This window comes from Hyla sarda, chromosome 7 (assembly GCF_029499605.1).
Source record: "Hyla sarda isolate aHylSar1 chromosome 7, aHylSar1.hap1, whole genome shotgun sequence".
Classification (NCBI taxonomy): Eukaryota; Metazoa; Chordata; class Amphibia; order Anura; family Hylidae; genus Hyla; species Hyla sarda.
The window spans coordinates 207,427,126-207,440,342 of record NC_079195.1 but is presented as its reverse complement, the minus strand read 5'-3'; the positions used below and the strand labels follow the sequence as shown (position 1 = coordinate 207,440,342).

At 42.5% G+C, this 13,217-nt stretch overlaps 1 protein-coding gene across 1 annotated transcript in view; it reads right to left on the bottom strand.

Moving 5' to 3' along the window:
• Positions 1 to 13,217, bottom strand: part of TRABD2B (TraB domain containing 2B) — a 284,981-nt gene that overhangs the window by 153,213 nt on the left and 118,551 nt on the right. The window contains exon 4 of the mRNA XM_056532416.1: positions 4,799 to 4,973. Coding sequence (XP_056388391.1) covers positions 4,799 to 4,973 — 175 coding nt within the window. The remainder of the gene's footprint in view (positions 1 to 4,798; positions 4,974 to 13,217) is intronic.

The following is a 13,217-nucleotide window of genomic DNA, read 5'->3' as shown; positions in this document are numbered from 1 at the left end:
CACAACCACTACGACTACTAGCCCTATACAGTTGAATATCATCTGCCTTGTCCATCATGTTTCATACCGTACTGCTGCTACTACTACTACCACTACTACTACTACCACCACCAATACAACCACTAGCACCACCACTACTACTACCACCACTACCACTACTACCACCAATACCACTACTACTACTACCAATACCACTAATACTACTACTACCACCACTAATACCACTGCTACTACCACCACCACTACTACTACCACCACTACCACTACTACCACTACTACCACTACTACTACTACCAATACCACTAATACTACTACTACCACCACTAATACCACTGCTATTACCACCACCACCACCAATACCACTATTACCACCACCAATACCACTACTACTACCACCAATACCACTACTACCACCACCACTACTACTACCACCAATACAACCACTACCACCACCACTACTACTACCACCACTACCACTACTACCACCAATACCACTACTACTACCAATACCACTAATACTACTACTACCACCACCAATACCACTAATACTACTACTACCACCACCAATACCACTATTACCACCACCAATACCACTACTACTACCACCAATACCACTACTACCACCAATACTACAACCCTACACAGCCATTTATCTCCTGCCTTGCCCATTTAGTTCCATACTGTTGCTGCTTCTGGGAACCCTACACAGAAGAAATATAAAAAAGATTGCCATATATGACTTTCAGGTTCATCCGAGTAACTTTTATTTAGACCCAGTCGGATCTTATGGACGTTTCTGACTAATTGGATCTAAACTAATTTTTTTTGCCCGCTGGATACAGAGGATAAAGAAGTTGATGTAGGGAAAACAGTGAAAGAATAAGACATATTCAGCTGTAGAATTTTATGGGCCCATAACTTATTCCCATCTGCAAGTTGACACAGAGGCATTCAACATCATACTCTATATTACAGAAGAATTCTCTTCTAGAAAAGTGCCTCACTGAGGAACCATATGAAAACCCTGTGAACTGTATTACAGATCCCTATTCTAAAACGCTGCAAAACGCGTTGGCACTGAATAAGGATTATTATCAGTCATAGACATTCTGTGTGCTGCTGTAACCATCACACCTGGCCCGGTCTCTAGTTCTGTGTTCTACCCACTCAGGAACTGCAGACATAGAGGCGTAGAGCTTCAGTTTTAGTGACCGCATCCGTGTAAGCTGGTCTTTATATGGCTTCAGTCTGATTCTGCCTATTGCTTTTGATTACAACTCATACCTGTCTGTAGCTTTCTGTCAGCTTTTGCTTAGTACATTTCTTTGACCTCCTGCCTGTTTATTGACCATTCTTTTGCCTGCCGTTCTTTGTCTTGTTGTCCATCTGGCTTGACCCTTATTTGCATTTGACCTCCCTTTTGCTAGTGTTTTGGTACTGCGTAACTCTCTGGTTTTGACTCTGGCCTGTTTGACTCTGCTTTGTTTGTCTATCTGATTGTTTGTCTATTTTCTATATTGTGCTCATTGATTTGTGCTCAGGTTAACTCTGTCTCCTGACCTGTTTGCCTGACTATCACTGTGTTGTTTGTTGTTTTCACTTGTGACGCCCCTGCACTAAGCCCAGTGCAGGGACCATCGCCCAGCTGTGAGTCCGCCACTTAGGACAAATTGTCAAGTAGTACAGTGGTGTGGGTGAGAGCAGGGTCTCACTATAGCCGCTATCCAAAGACTTATTAAAGTAGATTATATAAGTGATACAAATAAGAGGGCAGAAAAAAAAAAAACTCAAAAAAATATCTCAAGCCCCCTGGGCACTGTGCTTGACCAGTTTAAGCCTATGCATTAAACATAAAGCAGAACCTGCAATTCATCTTGTTAAATAAGAATTTATTCACAGTTAGCGGGTCATCGGGAATGGCTTGGAAGTCCCAAAACCGGCCCCATCGGTGAGATAACGGCCGCTTCCCCTTAGAATGAAAGCTCTTGTGAAAGTCTGGCCAGCTCTCCAGGAATCACACATGTCTGCGACTCTGCCCCTATAATCTAAACAGGGAAACGTTCTGTGTGTGAACGTCTTTGGAATTAATTCTATAATTAATATTAATGGCCGGGCCTGTATGGCTTCCTTCAGACTAACAGGGAACAGAAAAATCTTTGTCTGCCAGACGGAGATGAAAGGGGAAACGTTTTGTCAAGTCCTGTAATCCAGTAAATGTATAACATGAACCACACCGTGCACCCCTATTTGCATATGGCACCTCCAGCTGAGATAGTGTCCCTGTGAATGAAGGTTGTTATCATCTCAAAGAGCCGGGGGTATAATCTTCCTTTACAGTCAGCTCTGGACGTCTGATTAGCATTCACAAGTGGTCTCCAACATTACTGCCTTTGAAGTGGGTAACCCTGAGTTTAATCCTACTTTCAGCAGCTCATTGTTTTTTTGGCAGGCCATCTTCTTTCCTTGGGCCTCGATAACGGGGAAAAAAATGGTTGCCATGGCAGTAAGTAAAATTTGGCTGCTTTATGAATAAACTATTTTTTTTCCCCCTACCTCGTCATTCTAGTAAATATGGTCTACAAAGAAGGGAGAGTTTTGTTTGATATTGTGTTGGTTTTGGTCGAACAGTGGGTCATGTTCTGCATCCCCTGACAGCCATAACATTTCCTTATCTTTTGTCCCTAACGTTCTTAGACAAGAACATTGTTCTTAAAGATCTATTAACCTTAGAAAAAAAAATATTTGCAGGGAAAAAGTCCTGCTGAAAGGATTAGTAAACCTTGAAAGTATTATTTCTGATATGACCTTCTCTTGAAGAAAGGCCAAGATCTGCCACTCTGCTTGACTACTCTGACCATATGCATTAGACCAGTGGACGCCAAACTGTGGACCTCTAGATGTTGTAGTTTTGCAACATCTAGAGGTCCACAGGTTGGAATTTACTTTACTCAGGCTTTATACTTCTACCTAGAAGACTCCCGAGGCCTTCATGATTGGAGACAAAGAGCTTAGTTATTTAAAGGGGTACTCTGCCCCTAGACATCTTATCCCCTATCCAAAGGATAGCGATCCCCCTGTTCCACCCAGCAATTCTTTAGAGCATTGGGTGCAGCGCCGGAGGCTCGTGACATCACGGCCACACCCTGCTCGTGATGTCACGGCCACGCCCCTCAATGCAAGTCTATGGGAGAGGGCATGACGGCCGTCACGCCCCCTCCCATATACTTACACTGAGGGGGTGTGGCCGTGATGTTACAAGCGGGGCGTACCTTTTTTTTTTTTTTCTATCTTCCCTGACTTTATCTGTTGGGGAAAAGTCGGGAGCCTCCCATACAATTGAGATCGTAGTCTGGTCTCACCGAAATCTTTGGGTTTGGCCGACCTTTTACTAATGTGTATCTCTGCTGAGTTCGAAATATGTCTTGCATTTATATTCAACATATAATCTTGGACATCTTAAGCCTATAAGATTGCTGGAAGAACTTTTACTTTGTTGACCAGTGGCGCTCTACAACACGTGCAATGGATCCCATGGACGACCAACAATGGAGGGTGAGCGCATACATTGCTTACATTGGTTATCCATAAACACATCCAATCATCAAAACTGTCTACTACAACCTAGTACTCAAACATGTAAAGAACTTTGTACAGTGGTCCCACAAGTTACAATATTAATTGGTTCCAGAACGACCATTGTATGTTGAAACCATTGTATGTTGAGACCAGAACTCTATGGAAACCTGGTAATTGGTTCTAAAGGCACCAAAATGTCATCCAAAAATAGGAAAAAGTGAGGATTAAAGAAAAATAAGTAGATAAATAATATAGATAAAGCAAATCCTTACATATACAAGTAATAAGGATCTGCTGGGAGCTGTAAATCACTGTCTGTCAGTGTTTACCAACTAGAGTGCCTCCAGCTGTTGCAAAACTACAACTCCCAGCATGCTGGGAGTTGCAGTTTTGCAACAACTGTAGGCACCCTAGTTGGGAAACACTGGTCTATCTAGAGGACAGGAGCTTCTTCAGGGTCCTGTACAGTACACACAATGGGGGAGATTTATCAAACCTGTGCAGAGGAAAGTTGCCCAGTTGCCCATAGCAACCAATCAGATTTCTTCTTTCATTTTTCACAAGGACTCTGCAAAATGAAAGAAGTGATTTGATTGGTTGCTATGGGCAACTGGGCAACTTTTCCTCTGCACAGGTATTGATAAATCTCCCGCACTGTTCTAAAAAAAAGTAACATGGAGTCGCCCTCACCTGGTGTCCAAAGGAGCAGCTAACCCTGTCACAGGTAAAGTGTACAGAACATGTAATACCTCCCTGTACTGTAGGGGGCGCTACCAGACACCAGTCAGTGCATACACTTCAGTAATACAGGGGTTTTACCAGTAAATTGCCCATTCTGATTGGTCAGTTCTTCCGGCCATTGACAGGTTATGCAGATCTGGACTGTCCGTAGCATTGTATGTTGAGTCTGGTTTCAACTTACAATGGTCCAGAAAAGATCATTGTATGTTGAAACTATTGTATGTTGAGGCCATTGTAAGTTGAGGGATCATTGTATATAACAGTACAATATTTGTCAGACACCACTGGATGTCTGTAAATATTAAATGGAATCAATAGAAGCCCAAAGGTCCCCAGTGCGAGTCAATAGGGTCTGTCGAGTTTTATGGAGATTTTTAGAATGACGATTCCAGCACACCGTTTCGAATAGAAGCCATAGAGAACAGAGTTCAGTTCTTTACATTTTTTTTTTTCAAAGTATGTTGCAAAAATGTTACAATACCTGCACCAAAAGCAAAAAAGAAACTCTTCTCCCGATTTTCTCGCAGTAGAGCCATCACTCTGCGGGCCATCCTTTCGTTCCTTTTATATATAAGCTCCTGTCTGAAGTAGATATCTATTTCCTGAGCTGTGACCTGTTCATGTGGCGGTAGAGTGGTGTTAATAAAATTTGGGACCTAGAAAGGCAAAAAGGACAAAGAAAAATGCTATTAACTATAATTGTTATATGGAACAAAGACATAAGTGATAACTATGTAGAACTAAGGAAAGTGTATTTTATTTGACTATGCTACAGAGGCTGTAAAGTTAGTGTAGTCCATAATATAGTGTCTGTACCTGTGTGTGATGGTTTTCTCACAATTCTTCTGTGATTTTCCCCCCAATATTTATTTTTAACAGCATACAAAATGACTGCTGTCTCAGATTTTTTCCCATGTTGCAATGCGGCCGAGACCTGACATCACTAAGTCAACTGATGACAGGGAGCCTGTCTGCTAAAATGGGTGGAAAACAGTTTTTTCTAATCAACTGATGCCAGAAATAGTGGTCATTTCTTCAAAGTGGAAAATTAAATGGAAAGAAGCATATTTTTTAATAACATGCAATTGTGAAGTTATTCTGCATACATTAATCTACAATATATCAAAAGTTTTTTTGATGAGAGGTACCCTTTAATCCTTCCAGTACTTATATGCTACTGTATGCTCCACAGGAAGTTCTTTTCAAATTTCTTTTCTGTCTGAGCACAGCTCTCTGCTGACACCTCTGTCCATCTCATGAACTGTCCAGAGCAGGATAGGTTTGCTGTGGGGATTTGTTCCTGCTCTGGACAGTTCCTGACATGGACAGAGGGGTCAGCAGAGAGCACTGTGGTCAGACTGGAAAGAACTATACAACTTCCTCTGGAGCATACAGCAGCTGATAAGTACTGGAAGGATTACGATTTTTAAATAGAAGTAATTTGCAAATCTGTTTAACTTTTTGGCACCAGTTGACTTTAAAAAAAATGAGTACACCTTTAAACTCTAGTGCAGTGTTGGCCAACCATTGGGCCTTTAGCTGTTGCAAAACTACAACTCCAGGCATGCCCAGACAGCCAAAGCCTCCCGGGCATGCTGGGAGTTGTAGTTTTGCAACAGCTGTAGGCAACCTCATTGGGAAACATTGCTATAGACTATGGCCCTGATTTACTAAGAGTGTTGTGTAGTTTTCTTTGTGGGTTTTAATTCCCTACAATTTATTTTCCACGGTATTTACTAAGGTTTCCCTACATTTTGCACTTTCCCTACACTTTGCTTTTTTTACACATGTTCTGATCTGTAGGGTTTTCCTCAGCTCAAATCCACCATATTTTCTGTGGAAACCTTAGTAAATATGTTGTTTTTTGTGACCACACCCTCTTTTCCCAATGGCCATACCCCTTTTCAGGTTTTCTTAGTAAAATGGAGAGTTTGTCAGGTTTTTTCCAATTCTGGCGCAAATTCTGGCACAGACAAAATTTCGGGCGCTATGCACCAGAATCTGACGCTCAACCCAACAAAATATGTCGGGTTTGCAATAGAAAATGAGGGTCTATATATTCTATCCAGGGACGTGCACACATAGGCTCCAAAGGGGGCTTGAGCCCCTGCCCTTTTTTTTTACAGCTGCCCCTTCAATTAAGATTAAAAGTCCGCCCCCATTCATATTTGCAGCGGGAAACACACTGAGTTCACTATGAAATCTGCCCGTGTGTACGAGCCCTTACAGACATTTGTTAAATTATGAAAAATGCACTTTTTTTATTTTTTTTATTTGAGCCCCTGCTCTCCAAAATGTCTGTGCACGTCTGTGATTCTATCATTGTAGTAAATAGCTCAGCCCCATCAATGACATTCCAGACACTCCTTTTGTTGGATTGTGCGTTTAGCTATGACACCCCTGTTACCCAGCACAGGGCTCTACGCGCTGCCATTGTAGTCACTTTTCTTAAAGTGGACAGGAGAATAAATGCAGACATTACCCGCGCACAATAACCGCCAATTTACATCGACTCGCTGAAAAAACTGTCATAACATTGAGGACAGAGCGGCGCGCAGACCTGGGCAATCCGTCTCTGCCCGGATTGTTTGATGTAAAAGGACATTTCTTTACGTTCTATAAAACAAACCCTAATTATGATTGATGGAGCCGTGTACAGAACCGACTCACAGCTCACCCGGGAAGGACGCATAGTAAAAGGTAGCCATTCACTCCACCTAAACATCTGACAAAGAATGATCACAATCAGCGCTCATTATACCTTATATAGTGCAGGCCGCTAAAATATAGCATTACTCATTGTGCTTTGTGAGTTCCTCAGGGCAAATAACCCCTTCGGTGCCAAATGCCTTTTTGCAGAACTATTATGTCTTTGCATTTTTTGTTTTTAGGTTTACCGATTTGTATGGCGACATTACAGAAGTCAAATGATAAAAAATAAAAGAGACCATCCAGGTGTTATGTTACATGTACTTTGAGTAAAGGTAGCTACAGCTATTGGCCAAACATTTGTTTGGTCAACATCTTTCTCTTCCAATCTCCTCCTCCATATACATGAAGGCTAAGCTCGGTTGAGAGAGTGGGGGGGAAAGCCGCTGCCTGACACATCGGATGGTGGTTCATCTGCCCAAGAACAAGAAGACTGGGCAGTTTAAATCCAACATGGCTGATCCTTCTCTTCCCTCTCTTTTCTCAAGGGAGGGTCAGGAGGTACCCCAAGAGTTTGGCATAACTTACCCTCCATTCTGAACACGCGAATGCTCTCCTGGGCAGTAATGTGTACAAGAGGATTGGAAGAGATAACTGTCTTATCCATATGGCTAGATTTATAGTATAAATAGGCCAGAATTCCTTATGTAGTGCACAAGTGTCAGTCTCTCTTGATGGACTAAAGGGTAATGTGTCTCCCTAAATAGGGTGTCATGAAGACTGTGGAGACTTATAGGCCATTGAAGCTCCATTGGGAATTCTGCAAAGGAAATGCAAAGTAGCTCTCACAATACCTTTTCAATTTAAAGGGGTACTCCATGGAAAACTTTTTTTTTTTTTTTTAAATCAACTTGTGCCAGAAAGTTAAACAGATTTGTAAATCACTTCTATTAAAAAATCTTAATCCTTCCAGTACTTTTTAGGGGCTGTATACTAAAGAGAAATCCAAAAAAGAAATGCATTTCCTATGATGTCATGACCACAGTGCTCTCTGCTGACTTCTGCTGTCCATTTTAGGAACTGTCCAGAGAAGCATATGTTTGCTATGGGGATTTTCTCCTACTCTGGACAGTTCCTAAAATGGACAGCAGAGAGCACTGTGGTCATGACATTAGAGGAAATGCATTTCTTTTTTGGATTTCTCTGGAGTATACAGCCCCTAAAAAGTACAGGAAGGATTAAGATTTTTTAACAGAAGTGATTTACAAATCTGTTTAACTTTCCGGCACCAGTTGATTTAAAAAAAAAAAGTTTTCCACGGGAGTACCCCTTTAACTTTCCATTGATGTCAGTGTTTCACTCCAACTAGGAGTCTTGGAAACTTACTGGGAATGTATGCCATGCCAGAGATCCATACGCATATGCAGACAGCATAAATAGCCTATTCATGACACATCTTCATGACACTCTCCTCAAAGAGAAACCCCTTTTGTCCCACAATGACAGGTCTAATACTGGCCAGCCAACACCCTGCTCTGTACTGACAAGAAGCAAAACAGGGAAACAGCTGGCTGCATATGGGTATTCTCTCCTTCTGGAGAGACATCTGGCTTGGCATACATTCCCAGTCAGTTTCTAAGACTCCTAGTTGAAGTGAAACACTCAAGTGAAAGCTACCTAAAAAAGAAGGTATGAGTGTTGCTTTGCATATCCTTTTTTCTGTTCATGGAGATATGGGTAGTTCCATTAAAGGAGTTGTCTTACAATTAACACTTATCCCGTATCAACCGGATAGGGGATAGTGTATGATTGCTGGGTCCAACTCCTGAGACCCTCCACAATCTCAAGAACGGGACCCCATGTCTCTGTTGGAATGGAATTGTTGCTTGTGCTCACTGCCTCTACACTCCACTCACTGTCTATGAGGCTGTCAGAGATAGCTGAGTACAGCCGTGAGCATGGGGGACAAAGGTTAATGGTCCGACAACCCCTTTGAGGTAAAACAGATGTCAATTCTGCCCAAGGCCAAGCCAAGTGTTCATGTGTATTGTATAATTATATGGGGGATCAAGAGAAAAAATTGACAGTCGAAAAAGCATTGGGCCAACAGTTATCTTATGTGAATATTTAGCTTTATTATATGGAGAAGTAGGATGTGTTTGGGTAGTGCTTTAAGGGGTACTCTGTCCCTAGACATCTTATCCCCTATCTAAAGAATAAGGGATAAGATGTCTGATTGTGGGGGTCCCACCACTGGGGACCCCCAAGATCTCAGCTGCGGCACCCCAGACATTCCGTGCATGCCGGATGATTGGCAATGTGGGGCGGAGACTTGTGACATCACGGTCACGCCCCCTTAAGGTAAGTCTATGGGAGGGGCATGACATCCATCACGCCCCTCCCATAGACTTGCATTGAGGAGGCGGGGCCGTGGCACGACAAGTGGGGCGTGACCGTGAAGCCACGAGCCTCCGGCGCTGCACCCGACGCTGTAAACGAATGCCGAGTGCAGCAGGGAGATCGCGGGGGTGGTCCACAACAGTAGAACCCCCGCGATCAGACATCTTTTCCCCCATCCTTTGGATAGGGGATAAGATGTCTAGGGGCAGAGTACCCCTTTAAGGGTCAGCTTGGAGGTGTCTCTCTTGATGAAGGTATTTGTAATTCCTCTTGGATGTCCATTAAGTTAAGGCTGGGTTCACACTACGTTCTTAGCAATTCGGGACCATATACGGTTGGGGGGAGCAAAAACCGGGCGCTCCCGTATCCCTGCCATATCCGGCCCGTATGTAATGCATTTCAATGACCCAACCGAAGACAAACGCTGACTCCGGTCGGCTCATTTTTGCCCCATATACGGTTCTCTAACCGGACCTAAAACCATGGTATATCACGGTTTTAGGTCCGGTGGAAAAACCTTATATGGGCAAAAATGAACCGACCGGAGTCAGCGTTTGACATGCATTACATACGGGCCGGATACGGATGGGATACGGGAGCACCCAGTTTTCGCTCCCTCCCCCAGCCGTATATGGTCCCGTATTTCTAAAAACGTAGTGTGAACCCAGCCTTAGACAGATAATGATTCCGCCCTGCAGAACGACCTACAGTAGTATAACCAGGCTCCAGCTGTTTGACACCTCTTGCATTAATCATCGTAACGTTTTGCAGCTCAATCCCCATTCTTAAGGTCTGACATTGGCCATGATTCACTGCAGCAGGACAGCTGTTGTTACGCTGATTTATTCAGCCATTTGCCTCCTTAACTACCAGACACAGATCAGGAACGCAAGACGCAGTCCAAGGCAATTAGCAGCTATTAACCACAGTCACAGCTTGAAGCCGCTCAGTAAGACGTGGAGTCAGAACTGAGCAGAACTCCCTGAAGTGCTCAGCACTCCACGCGCCAACTTTCCACTTTCCTTGCCTCAAAAAAATGACAAAACGATGGTTGTGCTCATAAATCCTAAAACATGGCTATCATTAATTAAAATATACAAGATGGCGTGAAATCCCACCTATTAATCAGGCAGGGTCTGAGGTAAGACGCCAATTCATCTATGTTTACCAATGTCTGCTCATTTTGGCAAAAATACTTTTCTTTTTGGATCCAGAAGGTAACGATAGTTAATAATTCTTCCTTTAGATAGCACACACATATTCTGCAGCGCTGTACAATCAAATTGGTCCCTGTCCTCATTGGGGCTCACAATCTACATTCACCCATCAGTATGTTCTGGAGTGTAGGAAGAAACCCGCACAAAACACAGAGAGAACATACAAACTCATTACAGATGTTGTCCTTTGGGGGATTTGAACCCATGACCCCAGCGCTGCAGGGCAAAAGTGCAAACCACTGAGACACCTAAAGGAGTCGTGAGAGAAAGGATAGTCATTTTGAAATGCTTGACAAGAAACAAGTTGATAGAGAGACGGTGCTCTACTGGAAAACATTTATAATTTTTTTTTTTAAATCAACTGGTGCCAGAAAGTTAAACAGATTTGTAAATTACTTCTATTTAAAAATCTTAATTCTTCCAGTACTTATCAGCTGCTGTATGCTCCAGAGAAAGTTCTTTTCTTTTTGAATTTACTTTCTGTCTGACCACAGTGCTCTCTGCTGACATGAACAGAGGTACCAGCAGAGAGCACTGTGGTCAGACAGAAAGGAAATTCAAAACTGGCACCAGTTGATTACATTTTATTTATTTTTGGTCTCTATCCTTGGGGATAGTGGTCGTCACGCCCCCTGCCATAGACGTGGTGGTCGTCACGCCCCCTGCCATAGACTTGCATTAAGGGGACGGGCCATGATGTCATGAGGGGCGGAGCCATGACGTCATGCCGTTCCAGCCCCTGTATCGCCCGTCATTACGCACAGAGCAAACTCGCTCTGCGCAGTAATGATAGCGGCGTGCTGCAGAAGCGATCCCCGGGGTCCCCAGCAGCAGGACCCCGGCGATCTGACATCGTATCCCCTATCCTTTGGATAGGGGATAAGATGTCTAGGGGCGGAGTACCCCTATAAGTGTTGAGTTTTTTTCTTTCTTTGTTGCACATTGTTATAGTTATATTTAAAATCAACTTATTTGGTGACTCAGGGATGGACCTTATAGGACTTTTGTTTTGTACATTTAAAGCTTTTTAAGGAACTATATTCTTTAACATTGATTTTCAACTATTTTTTTTCCACTCAATGACTTGCATTAAAAATCTTTCGAAGTATGAACATTACACTGATAAGATGATGACAATGGCGTGTGTCTGTGGTGAGACGCCCACACTGATTCTCCGGATGAGGAGACCATGAAAGAGATTTGCAACATTGATATATCGGACACAGAACAAAGCTGATATGTGAGAGTTACATTGTTCTTTAGTAGTAGGGATTTAAAGGAAAACTGTCAGCCTGTTCACCCACACTAAATCCAATAGACTGGGTTATAGTGTGGGTGAACAGGATTCAAAGAAGGGGTCACTTAATTATTTTTCTCAACTGGCCGCCAAGATATCTTGTTCTTTTTTATATATATATGTTAGCGTAGCATGTGGTACGGTGTATAGCTTAGGGAACCTGTATACTGTGTATACTGTGTATACTGCTTTGTGTGATTGTAATTTATTGTACGATTTGTAATGATGACTGAATGATGAATAAAGCTCTTTCAATACCTTTTTGTATGTATATATATATATATATATATATATATATATATATATATATAAAATATATATATATATATATGTGCATAGAAGATAAGCTCAAAAGCAAAGTACCTGCACTCATTAGATTAGCGACAACCGGCTCCTAGGGACATATGATGGTTAGACCAGCGGTTATTTTGCGCTATATGCGCTTCATCCGGCCTCTGACGAGGCCGGATGAAGCACATATAGCGCAAAATAACTGGTTATCGCCTCACTCCTGAGCGCCCGTTACAGCATGGTCCCCGATCCGCTGGTCTAACCATCATTTATCCCTAGGAGCCGGTTGTCGCTAATCTAATGGTAGTGCAAGTACTTTGCTTTTGAGCTTATCTTCTATGCATATTGATTTTTCCTATGTTTTGGACTTTCCCAGCACCACCATAGCTGACGGATTTATCAGACCCGCCTCCGTTTGAGCTGCTCAACTGGATCTTAACCCTGTCATTACTGAATTAATCGCAAGTAGTGCTATCCCTTCCTTTCCTATTCACTGATATATATATATATACACATTTTCATGCCTTATAAGTAAATTTCCCCCGAAAGGAGCATTGCATCGTAGGTGAACGGGATGGGTAACTGATGATACATTCTTGACTATAGTTCCATATGAGGATCATGATATCTAATGTTCAGAGCATACCATTAACATAGTTCCCTTTATCCCAAATAAAACCAATATGTAGAGAACAGATGGACCCAACCCAAGTGAAATCCATCTGTATTTTTATCTCCATATAATTTTTTCATTGCATTCTTCCTACAATACATCCACATATAAAATACCTCGGCAGCTGTTTCCCGGTACAGTTATCAGATATTCTCCCATACTTTTTTATCTCTCATCTGACAGAGAACATCCCAGATCATGGAGCCCAGGTCTCCGACTCTTTTTATGGAGACAGAAAAAACATTTGCTTCCAAATCAAACTCACTTTATCACTCCGATGCATTTTTAAAGGATTTCAGCGAAGGATTAGTACAATATCCATAACCATTTGCGCATACCATAAAGATTTTTCCTTCAGACAACTTGGTTGCAA